General features: G+C 38.8%; 1 protein-coding gene across 7 annotated transcripts in view; it reads left to right on the top strand.

Moving 5' to 3' along the window:
* The window catches only part of RMND1 (required for meiotic nuclear division 1 homolog), a 37,196-nt gene extending 20,990 nt beyond the window's left edge, over positions 1-16,206 (top strand). For 2 of the 7 annotated variants that reach the window (XM_017674034.3, XM_017674052.3), the window contains 5 exons: positions 796-860; positions 1,613-1,689; positions 3,299-3,419; positions 15,508-15,624; positions 16,000-16,206. In XM_017674034.3, the coding sequence (XP_017529523.3) occupies positions 796-860; positions 1,613-1,689; positions 3,299-3,419; positions 15,508-15,624; positions 16,000-16,038 (419 nt within the window). In that variant the 3' untranslated portion in view covers positions 16,039-16,206. Of the gene's footprint in view, positions 1-795; positions 861-1,612; positions 1,690-2,306; positions 2,490-3,298; positions 3,420-8,685; positions 9,304-15,507; positions 15,625-15,999 lie in introns of those variants that run through there. The other 5 variants (XM_017674026.3, XM_017674042.3, XR_005062596.2 and 2 more) reach the window with 4 other exon arrangements.
* Positions 16,207-25,043: the final 8,837 nt, after the last annotated feature.

Raw genomic sequence — 25,043 nt, 5'->3', positions numbered from 1 at the left:
CAAAGTTTTCGCATTCCTTTTCTTTCCTCCAAGAGAAAGGAACATAATGCACAAAGTAGGAAATATAGTATGTGTGCTGAATCTCCTCATTCCTTAAGTGTACTGTTAAAGCTTCCCTCTCCAAAAATATTTTCTATAGCATTACTTTGTTTTCCTCTCCTCTTCCACATGATAGTCAGTAAGTTGTCTCTAATCCATGCAGAGGAAGCACAGGCCTGTGTGTGTGAAGTAGACTTCAGCATTTCACAGGGATGAGGTAGAGAATCACAGTAACACCAAGCTTTCTCTGAAAGATCCATGCACTAGAACACAACCATGGAAGTTGTGTAAGAATTTTTTTGCCACCAGTCCACACTAGGCTGCTGCTGCTGCGGCCTGTCCCCACCACCCTCTGTAGCCTTGGGGACTTCTGAGCTTTACTCACAGCGCCATGGAGGGTGAGGGAAGAGTGGGCCACCCTGATTCCTGCCCCATGTACAGGGCCCCCTTTGTTTCAGGGTGGACCTTACACTCTCTGGGTTTCTAAGATGCAGGATTAGAAAATCAGGAATTCCACCAAATGCAGTTGTGGTTTGCCCCCAGGGTTACTCTGTTCCTTCTGTCTTCTCCCACTTCAGTGCTCTCTCCTTTATGATCGTAATTAGCTATTCTTAAATTTCAGTTTCAAATTTTCAGCACATTTGCTTCTTACACTATCATTGAAGTGGGAGTAAACGCACTGTGCAGTTATGCATTTGGTATAAGAATGACTACTTTGATGATAAAAAATATTCCATTGTTAACTTTTTCCCCCAGTGAAACTGGCTATTTGGGAAGCATCACTGGATAAATTTGTTGAATCGATTCAGTCGATTCCAGAGGTAATTATACAAACTTTATACTTGTTTACAAGGATTGATTTCTATTTGGGAAGAATAAAGATTTTCCACTATAACAGTATATCTGGAAATACAAGAAAGTAATAGTAAACACTAGAAAGCTACACTGAATGTAAGCCAAAAAAAGAACCCCCCCATTACATATATAATGCTGAAGTTAAAAACTTCATATTAAGTTTTTTTTTACTTTTTACAATTTAAAATTCAAATTACTTTCCTCTGATTGCACAATGTTTTTAATGTAACCGAATTTTTTTAAAAGTAAAATGTTTCACCTCTAAGGAAAGACTGTGACTACTTTTCTTGATTGAAAAATATTTTGCTTAATTATGAGAAGAATGATATAAAAATACATGTAAAGTTCCATCAGAATTTTAAACTACATTAAAAATCATGTTTACTGTAATTTTGTTTCTGTGCAAGAGTAATCTAACTATATTTGGGAAAAGAAGCTACTTCTCCAATGAGAGATTAGGAATGTATACAATAGAAAATACTAATGAGAATGGAAATGAAAAAAGGGAAAATTTCTACCTAATAAGATTTTGAAATCTCAGAAACAGAGATCTCGCTCTAATAAGATTTTGAAATCTCAGAGTAAAAGGACTAGGAGACAGAAACTCAACAGGTATCATTTATATAGGATCATATTTATGCTGCTTTAGAATTGGCTTTATGGTCCTGTTACTGGAGATACATATATGTGTGTATGTATTTTTCCCCCTCCCAAATAGGCTTTAAAAGCTGGGAAGAAAGTGAAACTATCTCATGAAGAAGTTATGCAGAAAATGGGTGAACTCTTTGCCCTAAGGTAAACTTTCCTCTGTAAACAAAATATTTCATGTATTTAACAATCTGAAGAAAACATTCCTATAATAGTACAGTCCTAAGTGCTACAGAGAAGCTGTGGGCCGTATTTCACTGACTCTGAGACACCACAAGGTGCCACAGCAGAGGAAAAATGCTGCCAGTTACCCTGGAGTACAATGCTTTTTTACCACAGAATTTAAATGTCACACTTACTGAAATAGCTCTTTTAGCCTTATTTGGATATCAGTTCTGTTACATTCCCTCTTGGGCCTACAGAAAGGTATTTTAAATAAGGCAATAACAGCTAAGCCACGCCTGCCAACTCTAAAACACCATCAATTGTAAAGATGCTCCTGTTTTCAGAGATGTTCAAATGGGAAAGACCACATCTTAAAACTGATAAAATCCATGAATGCATTATTTTAAATAAGTGTCTAAAAAGGTTTTCAGTTTGTTTTATCCCTGTAATTCTCCCAGGATCTAGGGACTGAAACATCCTGACTCTTACACCATTCTTGCTGGGCAACAGTGCTTAGGGTCTCATTTCTTGCAGTGTATGAGGTGAGCCTCCTAGAGTTTATCATAAATAGTTTCAGAGTTGTTTTTCCACATTCTTAGATACTTGGCCTGGAGAGAAGTGGTCCAGTGTTTCATCATCCCTGCATTTCTCATAGCTCAGGGACCCTAATCAGAGAACAAACAAAAATACAAAACCCACTCATCAAGACCACCTGCAGCAGATCTAAAGCCCTGAGTTCTCCAGGAAATGGGGTCGAGACAGTCTTCCCTCCTCTTCTCTTGGTAATGCAAGCAGAATTTGATATGGCGAATTATAATATGAAAACTCTGAAGTTAGGACTAAATATACCGAGGTTTCTGAATAGTTTCTACCTCAAGTTTTCTTCTGTTTTCAATAAAGTGCTTATACGCTTTTAAAAGGAAGGTGGTAAATCTACAAGTACAAATATAACAAGTTACGTTAGGTGAAAAATCAAGTCACAAAATATTTACAATAATTAATATATATGGTATGATCCCATTTATGTGTTAAGAGAAGGGCCTACTACTCCTCTCTGAATTGTTTTTTTTAGTCAACAGTGCTATGTATGTGTTAAATTTTCATTTAAATGTAAGGTTAGGCCTCTTATGTAAAAGTAGAGATTAAGAGTGTGAATGTGTGTCTAGGCTTTGCACAAGCACCAGAAGAATACAGAGGCGGCGAGCAGTGGTTACCTGTAGTGAGTGGGAGAAAGGCAAAGACGGGGATAAGACCAGGAGGAAGATTGGTCAATGTTCACCTCAGTTCCTATCTTTTTTATTTTTGAGCCATGTGACCACCTGTCTGCAAAAAAAAAAAAAGTGTATATTCTAAAGAGTTTTGAAAGAAACAAGGGTTTTTTTTTCTATTTCATAAATAATATCAATATTAAAAATTGTATTGCTTGCAAATTTTGGAATTCTTACATAAATTTTTATGTACATGTTTCTCAGTAGTATTACAAAGATCAGCATTAAAAAATATTTCCATAAAACACCATGTACAGAAGAAAATAGAGGCCATGATTTTTAATTGAAAATAAAAAATAAGTCAAAATTTTCCTTTTTTTAAGGCACCGTATAAACTTGAGTTCAGACTTCTTGATCACTCCAGATTTCTACTGGGACAGAGAAAACCTGGAAGAACTTTATGATAAAACCTGTCAGTTCCTCAGCATTACTCGGAGAGTTAAGGTATGTATGTATCTTGTACTTTTATTGAGAGAGACATGATGTTGCCTATAATTTGTATAAGTATGTGAAGAGAAATTTCAAATTAAGTAAATGTGTTTAACTACTCTGGGAGAAACATCTTGTTTGATTTCTATTCAGATATTCTATTTCCTCTTCCCGTTCTCTTGTGTACAGAGTTTTCAATTTAACTGCACCAAAGGATATTCTAGTATTTGCTCCACAGAATACATAAGATGGGAGAGAGTTTGGAGGCCTACTATTTTTCCATTAGGAAGTTCTCATCAAGTTTCAAGAAGAGTTCATGGGCTCTGGAACTATCCCAGTGACAGTGAGAATAGACATGAACTTAAGAAAGAGTCCTCTAAGGCAAACCAAGCCATTAGTAAAGGGAGGCCAGGGAGAGGGAGAGTCAAGGATGGCTTTAGTTTGCCTGTGGGTGGCTCATAGAAATAGCATTAAAACACAGAGAGATGCACTGGGGGAGAAGCTCAATTGAAGAGATGTTGACATGAGTTGAGTAGCAAGAAGACTCCCAATGAGAACTGTCACACAGGCATTTAGAATGTGGAAGCAAAGATGAAAAGAGAGACCTCAGTATGAAGATCACAATGGACATGGGTGGAGGCGGTTATGATGGAGATAAACCACCTGGGGAAAGAGGGCAGAACACAAAATGGATGTTAGCAGTGTGTGCACATAGTTCAAGGACGTTTTATCACATGTGGTTTCATGCAACCAGATACAGAACTGTTCTGTCACCACAAACATCTCCCTCTGCTGCCCTTTGTAGTCACACCACCTCCCCTCCCCCACCATCCCTTTCCACGGGCAATGAGTAATCTATTCTCCATCTCTGTAATTGTCGTTTTGAGAGTGTTACAGAAATAGAATCATACTGTAACTTTTTAAATTGGCTTTTTTCACTGAGCATATTGCCCTTGACATCCATCCAAGTTGGTGTATATATCAATCCCTGCCTTCCTGAGGGTTAAACAATTTTTGGAATTTCATTTTGATTTATCTATATTGCTTTTGAGTATGTCTCTTTGCATAGATATTTAGTGGTTGCTCGAGGTATTACATTACACATACATAACTTATCATAGTCTCCTGGTTTCACCAGGTTACCAGATTCAGTCAAGTGTAGAAACCTTGCTACCATTAACATCCTTCTAACCTTAACTGTTTATAATTCTCTTAGCTCTTCTGCAGAGAACTCTGAGAACTCCATCAGTGTTACAACTTTTGCTTCAACCACCAAACATAATTTAGAAAACTCAAAAGGAGGAATTGTATTTCTATTTACCCATATTTATGATTTTTGTGCTCTTCTTTCCTTCCTGAGGTTTCAGGGTTTCTTCTTTTATTGTTCCCTTTCTGTCTCAGGAACATTCTTTAGTTATTCTTTTAGGTAAGTCTGAGGAGACAAATTCTCTTAGTTTTCCTTCATCTGAGAATGTCTTGACTTCCCTTTCATCCTTGAAGGATATCTTCACTAGAGGATTCTGGGCTGCCAATTCATTTCTTTCAGCACTTTTGTCCTAGTTCTATTATCTCTCTATTGTTGTATTGGGTAATTTCTATTGTACTGTCTTCAAGTTCACTGATTCTTTTCTCCATCTTCTTCATTCTGCTGCTGAGCGTGTCGTTAAATTTTTAACTTTATTGTATTTTTCAATTCTAAAATTTCCATGATTTATACTTCTGATTTCTTTGCCAAAACTTTTTTTCATTTGTTTCAAGCATGTTCATAATTGCTTATGAAGCATTTTTCATGGTATTCATTCAGAAATTATTAAATGTTTTTTGAAGCATTTTTATGACTGCTTTAAAATCCTTATCAGATGATTCCAACATCTGATTCATTTTGATGTTAGCATCTGTTGTCTTTTCTCATCCTTTCCAACTAATTTTAATACCTCCTCCATTTCCTCAAGTGTTATGTTCAAGGGTTTTTGCTTTCTATACAAGGACCTTCATGTTCTCTCCCTTTTTCAACCTTCTTTCCCACCACTTCCCCTCATTCATCCCATGCCCCATCAAAAGTAAATGACTTTACAGTTTCAGAAAGTCACCGTAGCTCATTGAATGCTATGGCAGCTCTGGTTACCTACTTTTTTTCCTCCAAGCCAGATGGTTCCTCTTGAATAACCACATTGTAGTTACCAGAGGTTGTCACTGACCTTGTACCCACCTGTTCTTGTGTGGGTATCTTACAGGCCAGGAAAATAGAGATCGTCACTAGTGGTCAGGGAAGCGGACCATCCTAAGGTATGTTGCTTTTAGCTGGCAGAAAAAAAATCGATCAATGATACTGTATGAGTCAAACTTCAGTGTATTTCAGTACAGTCTTAGGTACTAAATGTCTAATTTGATATAGATTTGACAGTCCAGTTGTCTGGTCAGACACAAACACTGGACTTCTGTGGTTGTAGACTATGTATACAGGTTGAAGATTCAGGGAATAGGAAAGGTGGGTGCTGAAAGCTTTATACAGTTGAGGCATCTGCTGTCGTTCTGTTAGCTATTGCTGTGAAACAAATTGCTCCAAAACTTTGTGGCTTAAAATAGCACTTACTATTTTACAGTTTTTATGGACCAGGAATCTGGGTCCAGCTTACCTGGGTCCTCTGGCTCTCTCACAAAGGCCACAGTCATCTCAAGGATCAGCTGGGAATTATTCACTTCCTAGTTCACTGATACAGTTGTTGGCTAGATTCACTTCCTCTCAGGCTATTGAACTGAAGTCTCATTTCTCATGAGCTCTTAGCCAGACACCTTCCTTAATTCTTTCCACATAGGCTTACTAGAAGCAACTCTTCCCAGCCCACAGTCAGGGGAGGGATTACACGAGAGTATGAACACCAGAAGGGGAGGATCTTTAGGTGACATCTTAGAAGTCTTCTTACCACAGACTTGAGGTTTTGAAAAAGATGGAGAAAATTTAGGAAGCCTACTTTGTAAGCACTGTGACCCACATCATCTTCGTACTGCTGTTACCTTAATGATTCCCAGCTTTAGGCCATGAAAGATACTGCCACCACTGATGGCCTCACTGTGTTCAGAATCATCAGTAAGCCACCTGCCACTGCCACTTGTCTTGGGCAAGAAGGTTGATGCCAAAAAAATGTTCTGGTCTTTGACCTGGAAGGTGGCCTTTCTTGGTCTGTCTTCACTATTCAGGATGGAATTACTGATGTCAAGTCCACAACTGAGGACACCTCCTTGAGTGAAGAATACCTGGACCACCAAGTGGTCAACTTAATTCATGACTAAGACCACATGCAAGCATAAGAAGGAAATCACTGAGAAAAGAAGGCTGTGTAAGCCCCTCCTCTGTCTGCTTATAGTCTGCTGAGTGTACTCTTTATTCCACTGTCAAGGCCAGTTTGAGACTTAGTCTCTCCATGGAGGGGTTGACACCTATACCTGTTACACATTAGCAGTTGGAAGAATCAGATCTAATTTCTGGTGCCCCAGACTTGTGGAGAAAGCCCTATGCAGTGCCAACCAGAGAAGGCACCAATCCCTTGTGGGTGGACCCATTTATAGACCCAAGATTTAAAATCTCCTATGGGAAGAAGTAAAATTGAATTTATTCATAGACACCATGATCTTGTTGTCTATAGAGTATCTTAATCTACAAAGAAGCTGCTAGAACTAACATGAATTTATCAAGGTTGCAAAGCAAGGTCATTATGCAAAAATTACTCTATACTACCAATGAATAAATGGAAAATTAAATTTCTAAAATTACCATTTACAATAGCATCAAAAACTTGAATTACTTAGAAGTAAACCTTTTAAAATATAAGACCTGTACCCTGAAAACTATGAACCGTGGCTGAGAAATTAAATAAATAAAGACATACACCACACCACCTTGGGGTGGGCATAAATTTCTTCAGACAAAAGAAAAGCATGAACCTTGTGAAAAAACTTGATGAGTTGAACTTCATCAAACATAAAAACTACTGCTCTTTGAAAGACACTGTTAAGAATATAAAAAGGCAAGCCACAGGCCAGGAGGAAACATTCTCAAAATACATACCTAACAAAGGTCTTACCCAGAATATACAAAGAACTCATTCTACTCAATAATAAAAAAGACACCCCAAATTTTTAAATGGGAAAAAGATTTGAACAGATTCCTCACAAACGAAAATATGCAGGTGGCCAAATGAACATTAAAAGTGTTCAACCTCATCATTTATCAAAGTACAAATTAAAACTACAGTGTGATTTCCCCACATACCCATTAGAATCGCTAAAAGTAAAAAGACTGGCAATGCCAGTTAGGATGTGTAGCAACTGGAACTTTCACAAATTACTTGCAGTGATATATATTGTTACAACAGTTTGCAGTGTCTCAGAAAGTTAATCATTGTCTTACTATAAGACCTAACAATTCCACTCCTAAGTACTTAACCATGAGAAATGAAAACATATGTCCTCACACTGATTTGCACATAAGTATTCAGAGCAACTGTTATTCATAATAGAATAGCCCAAAACTGGAAGCAACCAATTGTCCATCAATAGGTGGAATACTGCTCAGCAATAAAAAGTTAATTACTGATCCATACAACATGGGTGAATATCAGAATCATGATGCTGAGTGAAAAGAATCTAGATACAAAACCATACAGGCTATTTTATTTATGGAAAATTCTAGAAAAGCAAATTTACAGAAAGTAGATCAATGATTCCCTAGGGCTGGGGTTTGGGGGGTGGGGCAGTCGAGTCCAAAGGAGCACAAGGGAACTATTTGGTGTGGTGGAAATGTGCTGGTGGTGACCTAGCTATATATATTTGTCAGAAGTCTTCAAATAGTGTACTTAGAATGGGTGCATTTTATTGTATGTAAATTATGCCTAATGAAGTTAATTTGCAATTAAGGCATCTTGTGGGAACTCTTTAATGGCAGATTAAACAAAAGCATCAACTTTCATGTAGCAGATTTACTGAGAACAGATTTGAAAGGCTTCAGGGTTACTGTTCTTGGAATGTCTGGTGGAATCATGATCATTGTGATGAGGTATAAAATCATTGGCAGCAAGCAGGTGTAGACCCTGTCTACCTCTTCTGATAACCAGCCTGCTGTACTTACTTGAGTCAATAAAGGTGGCTGAGCAGTAACCAAGATAACCAGCTACTTGGCCCATTAGAGCTTAGGCGTCCTCCCCTACTCCATCCTGTGCCCTCCCGCACAGCGCTGTATTCTTTGATACTGATCCCCATGGTGTCCTTCCCATTTCCCTCACAGACAAGAGTAAAGGAAAAGAGCAAGTTCACAGTCACCAACAATGGACATGGTTTGAGCAAGGAACCTACTGAGGGTGTGGGCCAGAAGAGAAGTCTAAAAATAAGGGTGTCTTTCAAGAACTTACTCAATGTGAATATGATGTTCAACCATGAAAGCTACAGTTGAAGATGAGAAATGTCAAGGTAGGATCAATAATGAAAACAAAAGCACAATGAAATAATCAAGGAGCTGGACAAGAATCAGAGTGCCAAGAAGGAAGGGGAAACTTGGAGCAGTACCACTGCCTCATCACTCTGCTAACCCAGGAGGGGAACCTCGGTCTTGCCTGGCAACAGAGCTCTTCCAAGTGGAAACACTGCTGGAAAGTTGACTATGCAGCCCAGAGGACAGGTGGAGTAGGGTCCAGTCAGTTCTAAAATGAGAAGGGTCCCTGAAAAAGTCAGTTCTGCACCAGTTTTCTTAAAAAATCTGGTTTCTTGGGCCTTAACTAAGTACATAGGGAAAATACATACAAAGCTCTATTCAGTACTGTAAATGAGGAGAAATCAGGTAATGTCCTAAAGTATAAAAATAGTCTATTTAAATTTTGCTGCATTAAATATATGTATGTTCTTTCAAGATGATGTGATTTGATTCATTCTGTACCTTTGGGCCAGAACCATCCCTGGCTGCATTTTGCCTTATGAACCCAAACATTACCTCCTAGGAAAGGTTTCCCCATCTTTATCCTAAAGGTAGGGCTGGTCTTCACCTCTGTGCTTCTGGAACACTTTGTACATATCCCTCAGGTGCAGCACCTCACTCACACACGGCATCTTAGTGATATGACTGCATGAGCAGATTGGTTTCCTGGTGAGGGCCCTCTTCATGGCCTCAGACAGCCACCCTCTTACTGTGGGCTCACACTGGAGAGGGAGAGAAGGAGCCTCTGGTGTTCTACTCTTATAAGGACACTAATTCCATCATAGGTGCCCCACCCACATAACCTCATTTAACCTAATTCCCTCCCAAAGGTCCCATCTCCAAATTGTAACACATTGGGCTTCAGCATGAACCTCGGGGGTGGACACAAACTTTTATTCATTAACACCCATGGTCCCTGAAAATCCACTGGTTTTTCCTCTAAAAGGTAAATTCAATTATCTTTATAAATTACATATTTCTACCACATCTTTATTGGATTCTATGTTAGGAACTGGGGCAAGATAGCTAAAAGTAGTAGCAGCAATGTATTAGGGGGAAAAGGGACTTGCATGAAATTGGAGCTACACTCATGGGATTCCCCTCTCCTTCCTTCCAACAGGGCAGCAAAAGTGGTAGAAGCCACTTTCCCTGAAATACATAAATGTAATGACAGGCACACCAGAGACAGAGATGATTTGGCTCATGGGCCCAGAGGCAAGGTCTCTAGTACGGGATTTGTAGTAGATAAATGCCTGCTGAACCCAGTGGCCACGCAGGTTTGAACTACATTTCATTTTATGTAGCAGATTTGGATGTTTTGTTTCTGAACAGTCTTCTAAAACTTGTCTAAATTCCTTTGGCAGCTGATAAATTTCACAGAACTCCCCTTATATTCCATTTGTCTTCCCTGTATCAGAGGTGCCTTATTGTCATTACTACTGTTATCTACCTGGCTTGATTCAGCCATTACACGTAATCGTTCTTCATTTCATTTCCCAGTCTCACTCTGAGGCATCTCTTTGGTGTTAATCTTCCACCTGAGTTACGGAGCATACCTGAAAGTTCCCAGGTACATTTATTTCTCAGTGTTTTCTGAGCACGCTTTTAGAGACAGGTTAAGACTACTTGGGTTATGTGAAGATTATTTAAAAGGACCTCAAAAAACTTAGCCTCCCTTAACACAGTTCAACACAATGTTGGCGCTATAGGTATTACTGAAGAAAATTTAGAATTGGTCCTGACCTTCAACAAGCTTTAAAGATGATACACAGGACAGAGTCAGTGGTAGTGTCAGGAGAAAGTTCTTCCTTGATTTGTTTTTGTTTGCTTGTCTTCTAGAAGCATCTTGAGAGAAATAAAGGTGATTAGGCATGAGATATGCTGAAAGCAGTCCAGAAGTTGGAGGTGGAGATAAAGTCATTTCATTTGGCAGTTAAGAGCTCACTGAACAAGAGTGGAGCAGTGATGGAAGTGCAACAGGGAGAGAAACCAGTGCTCCATCCGCTCAGGCTGGTGTCCTCCACGATCGTGCACCTTCTTGTCTTGCCACCTTTCCCACAGGCACTCTTGTTCACTTGTATGACTTCTGCTTCCATCTCTTCCTGATAACCTTCAAATAGGTATCTCTAAGCTCAGCTAACCTCAGTTTCATTTGCCTCCCAGATGTTTCCAGTTGCCTGCTACATCTCACAGGCCCTCCACGTTGGCATATCTCATAGCATCCTTTTTAGAGCTAATTATGCACGTCACTCCCCCTAGAATGTAGGCTTCCTGAGATTAGAGACCATCATCATTTTCTTCCCTCCTCTATTTCCAGTTGTTGGCAAAGGCCTCCCATGGGGGGTGGGGGGTGTGCGCATGTGTGTGTGTGTGTGTGAAGGGGGGTGGTGGTGGTGTGTGTGTGTGTGTGTGAAGGACTCCCCCTGTATCTGCAGAATAGTAGGCCTGCTGTAACAAATTACCACAAACCAGCTTAACACATGCATTATATTACAGTTCTGTAGGTCAGAGGTCTGACATGGGAGTTGTTGAGCCAAAATCAAAGTGTTGGCAGGGAAGCAGTCCTTTATGGAGGCTCTGGGTAGGATCCATTTTCTTGCCTTTTCCAGATCCTAGAAGCCCCCACGTTCCTGGGCTCATAGCCCCTTTTCCATCTAGTAGAGGCAAGTTGAGTCCTCCTCACATTGCATCACTCTGTAAAACTCTTCTGTCTGGCATTTCCACATTTATGGATCCCTTGTGATTATACTGAGCCCACAAAGATAATCTAGTTTTATCTCCCTATCTTACATCAGCTTATTAACCACCTTAATTCCATATGATATCTTACCTCCCCTTTGCCAGACCATATTACCAGGTCCCAGGGATTAGGATGTGACAATCTTTGGAAGAAGTGTTGTTTTGCCTACCACATATGGTCTTTAGTACCTCCACAATTTGGTACTCACCTTTTTAACCTCACTTGCAAATACTTCCTTCCAAGTGTTCTATTTAACTGCACTTGCCTCTGTGTTGTTTCTTCTGCTCTCCCCGTGAACCCAGCCCATGGCACCCCACCTTTTCCTGCTGGCACTTTTCCATGTAGGGCCTACTTCACAGTTATCACCTGTGACACCATCCCTGTTTTCTCCTACTCCCTCATATGTGTGCGTGTAGTGTGCATGACTCTCTAGCTAATGAAATAGGAAGCATGCGTTAGTGGGACTTAGGTGCTTGTGCACAACAGAAAAACAATTTGAATGATCTTACATATTTATCACCATGTCCTGGCTCACATGACTGATAAAAACGGGTGGAGTGTGGGAATAGGGAATGTCCATTACACAGACCCAAACAGGTCACCAGGACACTTTCTGTCCAGTTTGGCTTCATTCTTCCCTTCTCAGGAACGTTCTTTGAAATGGTTCCTGTCTGCACTTCGTTTGCATGATCTTTTCCACTTTGGTTTGTGTAGAAGCTTTCTAAGCTTCAGTCATTTGCATCCCACCATCACTACTTCAGTGACGTATGTGTGCCAACTGTACTATTGTTTCAAAACTACTTAGAAATGTTTATTTTTTTTTAGAAATATTTATTTTAAAAGTAAACTATTACTGCCATAAATGGAAAACCAGTGATGTGAAATGGTGTTGCCTACACAAAGTTGACCCCGACGCCCCTGAAAGTGGGAGATGAGTGTAATTAGAGCGCTGATACATAATCTTCACATAACCCAAGTAGTCTTAACCTGTCTTTAAAAGCGTGCTCAGAAAACACTGAGAAATGTACCTGGGAACTTTCAGGTATGCTCCGTAACTCAGGTGGAAGATTAACACCAAAGAGATGCCTCAGAGTGAGACTGGGAAATGAAATGAAGAACGATTACGTGTAATGGCTGAATCAAACCAGGTAGATAACAATAGTAATGATAATAGGGCACCTCTGATACAGAGAAGACAAATGGAGTATAAGGGGAGTTCTGTGAAATTTATCAGCTGCCAAGAAAGACATATGGGAAAAAGACTGTCCCAGCTTACATTGCACTCCCCTGGCAACATCAGAGTACTGGGCCATGTGGTGGGTGAACTGGGCACTGTGGTTGGCTGAGCCTGGGTCTTCTGCCTCCCCTTGCCCCTGGGACTTGGTAGAGACGGTGTTAGGTGGTATTGGCAGCAGCATGTGGTTGAAAACAGTGGAAGTCACTCCCCAAAAAAAGAGGGCAGGCAGGCAGGGTGCTGGGCAGACGGCAGAGTGTGAGGCAGAATGGAATGAATGCCAAAACAGGGAAGCGGCGAAGGAAGACTGAGGAAGGGACAGTGGGCTGGGCAGGCTGCAGAGACCACAGAAGATGCTGCCATCCAAACTGTGACTGGACTAAATGGCCTGGGCTCGTTTCATGTTACTGAGAAGGCAATGAATGTAAGATGTTTAAAGATTTTGAGCAGAGGAGTGCCTGTTCAGGATGAGAACTCTGATGCCAGTGCAAAAAATGGAACACCCCCACCACCAAAAATAAACAGTCATTCTTAGGAGGTAATGGTAATTGGTGGACCTACGAGGTAGTGTTAATATAAAAGCAGGGGGTAACTGTAGGGAGTGGGGATTAGAGATGAAAGGCTTCTATCCTGGTGCCTGAGAAAAGAGTGTGATCTGATTTGAGTTAGGAACCCAAGATAAGGGAGACGAACAGAGTGTCAGTTTTAGTTTGAGAAACATTGTTTGAAGTGCAGCAGGAAAGCATAAGGAGATGTTTTAATAGTTAGGAATTCAGTCAGAGGAAAAATCAGGATTATTTATATTTGTGTGTGTGTATATATATATGTATGTGTGTGACTATATATGTGTGTGTGTGTAAACTTGTAAGAGACTGGGTCAAGTTGGTCTTTCCCAAAACATGGGGTACTTCCACTTGTATGAGATGAACTTAAGTGACACATGGGCCCGGAATTATAACACTGAAGCACTGCAGCAAGTAACATTTTTGTGTACTGTTGAGGCGAAGGGAGAAGTGTTTAGTTTGGTCTTGATTGGCACTCTAATTACACTCATCTCCCACTTTCAGGGGTGTCGGGGTCAACTTTGTGTAGGCAACACCATTTCACATCACTGGTTTTCCATTTATGGCAGTAATAGTTTACTTTTAAAATAAACATTTCTAAAAAAAAAATAAACATTTCTAAGTAGTTTTGGAAATGAAACAATAGTACAGTTGGCACACATACGTCACTGAAGTAGTGATGGTGGGATGCAAATGACTGAAGCTTAGAAAGCTTCTACACAAACCAAAGTGGAAAAGATCATGCAAAGGAAGTGCAGACAGGAATGACAAAATCAGAACTTTGGGAAATGTCATATAAAAGCAAGAAGGGGTAGAGAAGACTCAGGAAAAGATGGTCAGAGGTAGAACTTAGTTCTTAAGAAGAAAAAGCACCAAAGGAAGTGTGCACTTCAAGGTGGTGTCAAATGCTGAGTTAACTGAGGTTTAGAACCAAAGGAAGTTGTGAAATTTACTGATTAGAAGACATTGGAAGGTTTCAGGGAAGTTGTAATAATATGCAACTTAGATGGGCTAAGGAATCGCTGGTCAATGAGGCTCAAGTTGACAAAATTGTCTATTCTTCAGCCACAGTTAAGAAAAATGGAAGAGGGTTGAGTCAGTATTTTGAAAGGAGAAGCATATCTATGGACCAAGATTAATAGAAATAAGAGGAGGAAGAACGGGAGGGGTGGAAGGAAAAGAAGGAAAGCGGCACTGTTCACGTGTCTATACAGACTACTGCAGGATGACCATAAAGTCTGGTAGAATGGGTGGGTGAATATATGCTTATCAGTGCAGTTCAGTGCTGTCTCCCATAAGGCAGTTTAAGGTTCTGTACAACATTATAATGAGCATGACGTACTGACACATTTCAGTCCATCCCCAAACATGCGTCTGTGATATGCCTGCGTTTTCCACTGTCCAAACCTGTATCAAGTATAACCCCATCAGTAATCAAGGGGAATCTAATTACTAAAAATTTTTGTCTGGATTTCCAATTTGCAAAAGAAAGCTACAGAGACACTAAGAAGGTATGACTTGCCAGTGGTCACATCTAAGGCTTTATATTCAAAAATCAGTGAAACCCAGCTTGAGGCTTGTGAGGCTGAGAACACACTACGCAGGTTGGTGTGAAAACAGTGCCATCTAGTGGTGAGCGTGCAGCAGGTCAAGTGAGCAGTTCGGAGTTTTTGACAGTGGGACTCGGGAGTTTTGGAAGAAAGCACTCATTGTTTTTGTCATCTTTAGGCCATGCTAAAAGGAGCATGTGTCACGTCTGCCTTCTCTTAACTGCTAAAAATCTGGGCAGCTCCCCAAAACTAGGACTTAGAACCTTATTTCTACATCTTAAATCAAAATCTTACAAGAGTTTGGGTATGCAAAGTATTTCTTGCAGTTAATCTGTGCATTACAAAATGTCAAAATGTCTACATGGATTTACAAGGGACAGGTAACATGGGCAGATTGCCTTTGGGGAGAGGACTGCGGAGCAAGAACTGAAGGGATGATTTTTCACTGTATACCTATTTCAAACCTTTAGAACTTTGAATTGTGACCATGTTACTTAATTAAATTTGTCTAAACAGAAACACAGGATACTTCCTAAGATTTTTCTAATGCAGGTCATGAATGAAAAACTTCAGCACTGCATGGAGCTAACAGATCTAATGCGGAATCACCTGAATGAGAAGAGGGCGCTCCGTCTGGAGTGGATGATCGTTATCCTCATCACCATTGAGGTAGAATAGATGGCCTTTTTAAAAAGGAAAGTGATAAAGATAACAAAATGATAGCAGGAAGAGTATGACTTTGTTCTACTAGTCAGTCTATTTGGAAGTGAGGTAAGTTTCAAGTGACTATGACAACTGCATTACTAAGTATGAAATTTTGGGAAAAGTGGCACATTTTTAATGATGGCATTTAGAGAAAATTCTAGCTGTAAATTTATAACGTACAACACAGCAGCAAGTACCTGTGCCACAGATCTGCAGCTTGCCATGTGGGAAAGACAAGTATTTTTTATTATTTCAGAAGCAGTTTTCATTGAAGAATCACTTGAGTTTGTATTCATGATTTGTCATGAAATTAATAAAGCTTTTTTTTATCACCCTAAGGTAATGTTTGAGCTGGGACGAGTATTTTTCATCAAGTGATAACCAAAGGAAAAGTCATTGCAGGATATATTCAAGTTCTACAATCAAAGATAAATGCTCATTCTGGGGGATCTCTTACTTAATAGCAATTTAAAAAATTCAAGTTGTAATAATGATTTTTCAGCTCCAAAATGTATTGGTGTTGAATAAAAATTATGAAGAATCTGATGTGTGGGAAAAATTATGAAGAATCTGATGTGTGGGTCTGTAACACTGACAGTTTGAAAGAACAATGTTTTAAAGAGCTTTGAATAAGCTTAGGCAGGAAATCTAGGCAAAGATACTTATTAATAAAGCCCAAAGGCTTCAAATGTGGACATCACTTCTAACCTATCTCCAGGGAATCCCAATCATGGCCCTGGCTCAGAAAACCACACAGGAACTCAGGATGTGTTAAAATACATAAAATAAGACAGGCTTTTATGGCAGAAAAAAAATTTCAACATACTGATTTTCAATGGCATAATTTGAGTATGACTGCTTACTGGCACTTTTGCCTTTCATTAACATACTTTCCATCCTTTCACTATTAAGTTAAAGTCAAAAATATTCTTCCCACAGAGAAACTTTAGTATCACACACACTTCAGGGAAATTTTTAAATACCACAAATGAAGAATTTAACATTTATATGCTTACTGTCTTAAATTGGTAATTCCCACTTTTTTAAGTCCTTTTATCGTCATTTGCCTTTTTATTCATAACCTTCCTGACCTTACCTTCCCCACAATGAATTTAAATGTCAATATATACCCACGAACAATAGTATTGCTGTTCTAAATTGAGACATTTTGCAACTTCACTGATAAGTTTTCCACCAGTACACACACAATGTATATAACCTTACTGAGGTTTAGTGATTTGCTTTAATGTGAAGGTAAACATCCTGTCTTTCAGCACTTTCTGAAGAGCTCTTGAGTAGCATCTTCTGAGGTGCCCACAGACTTTCCAAGGAGCCTGTGGGCTTGAATAATTCAATAACTGCTTTCTAGACCAAGTTCCACATCCGCAATTTCGTATCATTACTGTGCCCATATACTCTAGTTAGCGTATCCCATCCTCCTTTCCCACATTCCCTTCCCAAAACTATACAGAGGCAACTGGCACCCATCTTGAATCTTAGCTTGGTCCACTATACTTAAAAATCTTTAAATATATTTAACCTGTATTTTAAAATCTTTGGGAAGCCAAACAAGACAACTTGAAATACTGGTCAGCAAAGTCTCATTTCAAGACCTTACCCCCCAACCTATTAAAAGGGGTGTATCTTCCCATAAAATTTTACTCCAAGTATCACCATGTACAATTTGGATAAACTGTGTTGATTTTAACAATTTTAATGACAACAAAAATAATGTGAAGATTTGGTGCCTTCTGGTCATGGCAAATTAAAATTTAACAGTTTCCACTTAAGAAACAAATATGCTGCAAAAAAAACTATAAAGGATAATGAAAAAGATCTTCAAGCATAAACATTTATATTAGGAAAACATTTTGTACAGGAAATGACTTTGAAGGATCAAAAAAGTTAAATTTGAATTTTTACTAACATTAAATCATGGTGCACATCAATTCATTATATTACATTCCACTAGATACATTTAAAGACATAACTATTTTTAAATACCAGTATTTATGATACATCAAAAATTAATCTTTCTCTACTTAAACTTACAATAAAAGTTTTAAAGGGGTTATAAAAAACTATTTTAGGTATAACAAAGTTTTTCAACATCACTTTTCTAAAAACAAAATAACCCAGAAATTACAGCAGAATATTTAGACAGCCTAATAAAGTCAAATACATTCACCAGTGGCTCGCTCTAGAAGCACTCCTCAAAACCATCAAATTTCCTACCATTCATGAGAATACAGTGGTTAAGACCAACCTGAATTTGAATTCTTGCTCCATCACTTACTAAGCTCTATCACCTTGGGCAAATCACTGAACTTCTCTGGGCCCCTTTCATAGGTAAAATGGGTTTAATAGTAGCATTAAACATCAGAGGGTTGCTGTTAAGATTAAAGGAATTAACATATGTGAAGCTATGAGAGTTTACTGTTACTACAATCCATCTGGGTAAAATTTCCTAAGATTGAGACTAAACGGAGACTGAATCAAGTCCCCAGGTCCCCCGCCTTTGAATAAAGTTAAGAAGCATCATAACAGACTTAAAAGATGTTAGTGAATCCTGCATCCAAAAAGATGGGGTGGTCCATTTAAAGAGTAGTATTTCCACTGTTTAAAATGAGTTGGCTCTTCAGTTTCAGCCCAACATGGCTTTCTTAAACTCTACATATTTTGCATATACCAGATGCCGACAGGCATTCTCAATGTCTTCCTAGGCAACACAGCAATGAGAAGCAGGAATGTGTTTATCAGTAAAATCAGTATCCTTTCTAGTATTAGCATTTTTTGATAAAACTTAACCATATTCTGATTCTACTTATATTCTCCTTTATACCCCCCTTAGAGCAGTTTTTCCAAAGTATGTTCCTCAAACCAACTGCCTCAGCAAATACTTGGGTGTCCTTATTACTGATTCCTGTTTCACAACCAGAACCCAATGCTGCAGCTAGGAAACCAGTTTTTTAAAACTATCTAAGTACTAAAATCTCAGGTGATTCAGTTATTTCCTTCCCCAACCCTATCTCCTCTTTGTGTGTGCGTGTATGTGCATGTGTCTGATGCACACTGGGAGATGATGAGCAGAGGAAATTTTTCCCAACACCTCCAACCAAAATCTGTTTACTTTGGACTCTCCCATTGATCTTAAATTGCCATTTTTAAGAAAGATTCGAGGTCACTATTCCAAATCCCGTTTCCTCACAAAGGGAAACAATTTTTCAAAGTCCAGATTTTCACTCCTTTCCCACAATTTTAAATAGGACAAATGGCTTTTAAAGACCAAATCTTTCACGATCTTGTAGACTTATAAGGAACCCATGCAGTATTGTAAAACCTACTCAGACAGTCCTTCTTTCATGCAATTTAACAAATACTCAGAAACTATGATGTGCTACTCTAGGTTTCAAGATACAGTGGCAAAGAACACAGAAAGTGTCCCTGCTCTCATGTTTACATTACAATGAAGGCAGTAGGAAAATTAAGTGATCTGCTTATAGACAGATATGCTCTATAAAGAAATCTAAAGAGGTAGAGAGGTGGTGTAAAAAGTCAGGAAAGATGAACATAATAGTTAAATTTTCCTTAAGGTTTAGACATTACCATTTGAATTTTAAAAATCAGAAGAGATTCTGGGTATAGATGACTTTTGATTTAGCTTCTACATACATGACTTGGAAATTTGCTTACAATAAGAATTTTTTTAAAACACTGCTAATACAAAAATTTGGGCTACAGTGATCCTGAACTCATCAAATGAAGATTTACAGAGGGCAACAAGCTAACAAAAAAATGACATAATTTAAAACAACTAGCCACTAGCCCTAAAATTCAAGTTATTTATCTTAATTTAAAGTCTCTTGTGGCTTGGGTTGTGGCTACCTTAGAGATTTTTGACTCTTAAGCACCCTGGCGGCAAGTAAGGTTAGTTGGAATACTTGGCCAATGGTTGATGAAATCTGATAAAAACTTGAATCCTCAAGTTTTCTTTATGTGGCCCTTTCAGATCCTGGGTTTCCCACAGCAGCCAGGCTTTGGGGACAAACCTGGGAAAGACTTGAACAAAGCACTCTTCAGACCTATCTTCAGACCACATTCTAGGAATGTTTCTGCTGCAACTCTACAGACCTTTAGTATGTCTGAACTGAAAACAAGAACCTCTGGTACCAAGGAGCCATTATCTTCATAAAGAAAAACAAGTTGATAACATACACTTGTTATCAGAGGAAGTAGTTTTCCCCTATACACTTCATCACTTATTTCACTTTGAAATATAAAATCCCAAGTCAAACAATTCTCTAAGCAAAAATTTAGACTACTGTGTTGTAACAAATATTTCAAAAGTAAACATCAGTTGTGACTACTGATACATGTCACAACTTAAGAGGAATCGTTCATTCAACTTGGCTGAGTGAAAGAAGCTGGTCTCAAATTGATGACAGTAACCACTAGTGGGGGTGAGGATTTAATAATATGGGTAACTGTTGAATCAGTGTTGTACATTTGAAACCAATATAAGACTGTATCAATGATACTTCAATTAAAGACTACATACTGTATGACTGCATTTATGTAACATGGTAGAAAAGACAAAACTAGTGAAGAACAGTGGCTACCAAGGGGCAGAGGTGGGCACAGCTTAAGTATATTACAGGACAACGTGAGAGAGTTCTCTCAAGTGACTGTCCTGTTGATTTTGGTGGTGGTTACACAAATGTTTATCTTTGTTCAAGATAACAGAACTATACACTAGAAATCAATTTTATTGTATAATAATTTTAAGTCTCTTCAGTGACTTGAAAAATACATTAATGATCCTATCATTTATTGAGGTATTGTGCCAAACCCCCTTACACACTTTCTTGATACTCATACAACCCTATCAGATATATTCCTATTTGCTTAAATCAAAAAACTGAGGCTCAGAGGTTAAGTAACACGCCCAAATACATGCAAATGACCAAATATGTACTTCCCAGGTGTTTGGTCTTACCCAGTTCCTTAAGACACAGCTGAGTCCTAAAGATGAATTGGGTGTCTTGCCATGTTAATGAGACTTTTGGACCCACCCAAGGGCGGAGGCTGGAGGTTGAATCAGCCAATGGCCAATATTTAGTCAATTCTGATGGAAGGTCTCACAAAAACCCCAGAGAAGAGCTTATTGCTCTCCTAGATCCTGCTTCTTGGAGAGCTTCCCCGCTTGGGGAACCAGAATGCGTCCACATGCTACTGAGCTAGGCCAGAGCTCCTTCAGGACGGAAGCTCCTTTATTTGGGGTCTTGCCCTATGTATCTCTTCATCTGGTAACTTGTATACTTTACACTATCCTTTATTAAACTGGTAAATATAAGTGTTTTCCTGAGGTTAAATTAATTGCTTTAGCAAATTAATAGAACCTAAGGGGCCGGTCGTGGGAACCTCCAATCTGAAAGAGCCAGTTGATCAGAAGCATAGGTTACTGCCTGGGGCTTACAACTATCATCAGGGGTGGAGGGTGGAGGGTAGTCTTGTAGCACAAGCCCTTAACCTGAGGAATGTGGTGCTGTCTCTGGGCAGGTAACATCAGAATTGAGTAGAGTTCTCAGACACCCCGCTGGTGTTTGAGAATTGCTTGGTGTTGTGCGTGGACGTGGAAGAACACACACACAGTGGAATCAGTTCCAGGAACCCAAAGAGTTGTACTGGTATTATTGCACAACAAACATACCACAAAACTAAGTCCATCTTTCAAACATGTCATCCTTTAGAATTCACTTTAAATATCAACTTCACTTATACTACCCACTCCACTTTGCAAATAAATGTACTGTGTAAAACAACCTAAGTTAAGTATGTAACTGTGGTCTTTTCCCTCACTGGACTGTGAGCTTCTTAAGAAGAGAGACAGTTATTAACATGTATACCACCAGCACCTGCCACCTATACCCAGAGGCTTTCTACAGCAAAGAACATTTTTTTATTCAATTCTTGTGGGGGAAAATTATCTTAGATCCTTCAACTACAAATTCAATTTAACTCTGCAAGCATTTGAGTACAAGCAGTGTACATAAAAAAGAAGTCCCTGAAAGAACTTATGGTGGGGATGGGGATACAAGATATAGGTAGACAAATACTACCTATAAGTATGTGCAACCAGTACTTTAGGGCAGAATAGAAACTGTCAGGAGTCCTGGAAAGCAGTTTAAGAAAAAATTAGCCATTATCCAATTCTGTAATAGCAAAAGCCTCACCCACCTATCACACAGAAAAGACTAATGGATTAAAAAAAAAATTCCAGCAAGAACTTAGGAATTTACCCTGGTTTCACTCACACTGCCTCTATGTCAGGGTCTCATCCTGCTCCCTGCACCAGAAATCTCAGAACAAATTCTTAAAGATCCAAAGTTTCCATGACAATCTCACCTAAAGAAATGGTTATTTTTCTTTACCCTCAAACCCCAATTATCTTTAATTTATAAACATCATTTTAGGCCCTGGAAATACGCTAACTGGAATAGTTACACCGTACAATCTCATGGCCAGTATAGAGGCAGCATGTGGAGCTAACAGTAAGTAGTTCAAATTCACTTAATAAGTACATTTTCTGTTTCTAAAATCAGTGTGAAGGCAGGCACTGGTATGAGGAGTCTGCAAATTCCCTAAAGACATGAAAGCATTATCTACAGGCCAAATAAAGTGGAACTACAACTACTATCACATAAAAGCTTGTAAATTGGAAGACGAGAGAACAGTTCTGCACTACAGCTTCTTCACAAAAGATTTTTTAAAATCACCAGCCAATTTTCTCATCTTTATCAGCTCAGATTATCCAGAACAAAACTCAGAGAAACTCTGCTTGGTTTCCCTAGACTGAATGGCCTTGGGCCAATTACTAAACTTCTTTGGGCTGGCTTTTTCAAATTTAAGACTGAGGAGGGAATAAGTTAGACTAGATGCCCTCAGAAAAAAAATTAATTAAGGTAATTACTTACAGACTGACTTCAGCAAGGCTTCTGGTTCAATCTTACTTCACCCATAAATAGGAAAAATACAGAACTGCAGTGGTTATTAAAATATAAATTCTTTGATAGCCTCCCTTCAAGACATAGAGCTTAAATCCTCTCCCCTTGGAACAAGCTTCACTTAGTGACTTGCTTTTAACTAACAACATGTGGCAGCCACAGGGTGGCTTCCTTATTGCTCTTGCTTGGATCATTTGCCTTGAGGAAAGGCAACTACTGCCATGTTGTGAGGACACTCAAGCAGTCCAGTGGAGAACTGAAACCAGCCGACTGCCAATGGAACCTGCCAGAGGTGAACCACCTTGGAATCAGATCCTCTGGCCCAAGTCAACACATTGACTGTAATCTCATGGAAGACCCCCGATCCAGAACCACTTGGCTAAGCTTCCCCCCCGAGATTCCTGACCCAAAGAAACTATATGAACAAGATAAGGAAAAGTGTTGTTTTAAACCACTAAATTCTGGGGTAATTTTAACAACAAAACTAACATACCAGTGTTGTTCAAACTGTGGACCCTGATCCATCTTGTGACTGACAAAATAAATTTAAGGCACCACAACCAGCATTAAAAAAAAAGATAGTTAGAAAAGATAGATTCTATAATTCATAATAAAAAGTACTATTTCCTGAAAATCGTTTCAATTTTACATATATATGTGTACCAGGTAGCACTTAATAAAAGGTATTTCTTAGAATCACAACTGAGGAAGTTTAAAACTCACAAGCCTATGCTAACAGGTTTAAAACAAAAGTTTCCTAAAATAGAGAGTATCCTATACTTTACTGAGGGACTATGGTCTCAAAATCAACCAACTATAAAAAAGTATTTTCTATAAACAGTATAACCGAACCACAGAAATATAAGACACTATCAAAATACATCTTTTCCAACTTATATGTTAAGCCTGATATAACACAGATGGCATTTCATTACTACCCAAAAGGACATCCTTCATAAAATCATGCAGTGAAAAAGCTACTTTGAGACCCACCCACATTTATTTCCTCTATTACTTTTATTATTGATGTTAAAGAAAATTCTAACTTTAACCTGAACATGAACACTCACAAATTTCGCCAAAAAAAATAAAATTTGGTACAGTACTAGTGAACTGCTTTCTGCCCATGTCCAAGTCTCCCTGGAACTATCCTCTTCAGAACACAAGTGAAGTGCTTCTTTTTCTGGTTGTACCTCAGCATAACACACTGAAACTTTCAGAAGCACAAGGCACTGCAGAATATTTATGCAGAACTTAGCTTTTGATGAACCACTCATTATGTGCTGTGATTTTCTTTGAAGTAAAATGTGAGACACTATTTTGAACTCCTAATTTGACAAATTTATTTTCAAAATACCAAAATGAATCAGTACCTAAACACTAAACAGATGACTTAACTTCTTTCTGTTACTACTTAACTCAGAGCATTCGTGGCTCTCCCACAACCAGACTCACAGGTTCCCTTGGCCCTATCCTGAGATACACTACTAGACCTTCCCTGAGAGGACTAAGTTTTCTCCCCAACCTTTGCATATGTATCCATATAAATACTGCTACTTCAACAAATTGCAAAAGGCAGATATAATTTGTACAGCATTCTTTCTAATGCTCTTAGTTGATAGTGACTAAAAATCAAAATAATTATCATACTTGGCAAAATTCAAGTACGCATGCCTATGTCTTGAGAGAATTAGCAGCAAAGCAGCCCAGTTCTAAATTTGAGAGCAGTGGCTCTTCACGAGAAGACAATGATGCTCCTGACAGCATTTTCTCTAGGACTGAGACTCAGAGTTTCAGGAATAACTCCTGGGTTATTTCTATACAACTATACAGAATACAGAACTGAGAAACTATCCACTGATCTTAAGAATAAGCATTGTTACTTTGACTCAAGGCCAATTACTCTAGACACATGGGTGAGTTTCTGCTCAATGGCTTCAAACTTTAGCATTAGTTTTGCCCACTTTTTCTTTAGCCTCTCTTAAATCAGTTCACTCTCCATGTGAGCACTCCATCAAACCAAGAACTCAAAAATGCAGAGCCAAGGTCTAAAAGAATTAAGAACCCAAAGATCTCAAACTATGACTTGTCTAAAAATCAAAATCACTTTAGCTTCCTAGTAAGCTAAAACATCTCAACTGTAAAGCCAATCCAAGAAACCTGACATGCCATTCTGAAGGCCAGCTTTGATGTTTTAGCGATAGTGCACTAGAGGTACTTGTACCAGGGTCAGAATTTGATTTTGCAGGCAGACATTTAACCATTCAACAAGTCATTTATCTAGCTGATCAAAGAACAAGAAAGTTCAAGGCAGGTATGTAGTAAATCTATTGTTCACTTTTGGACCACTGAAGTTACACAGTTTATTTTGTCTTCAAA

The sequence above is a fragment of the Manis javanica genome, chromosome 13 (assembly GCF_040802235.1).
Source record: "Manis javanica isolate MJ-LG chromosome 13, MJ_LKY, whole genome shotgun sequence".
Lineage (NCBI taxonomy): Eukaryota > Metazoa > Chordata > Mammalia > Pholidota > Manidae > Manis > Manis javanica.
Note: the sequence above shows the minus strand (reverse complement) of the source record. Positions and strands in the feature narration are given on the sequence as shown.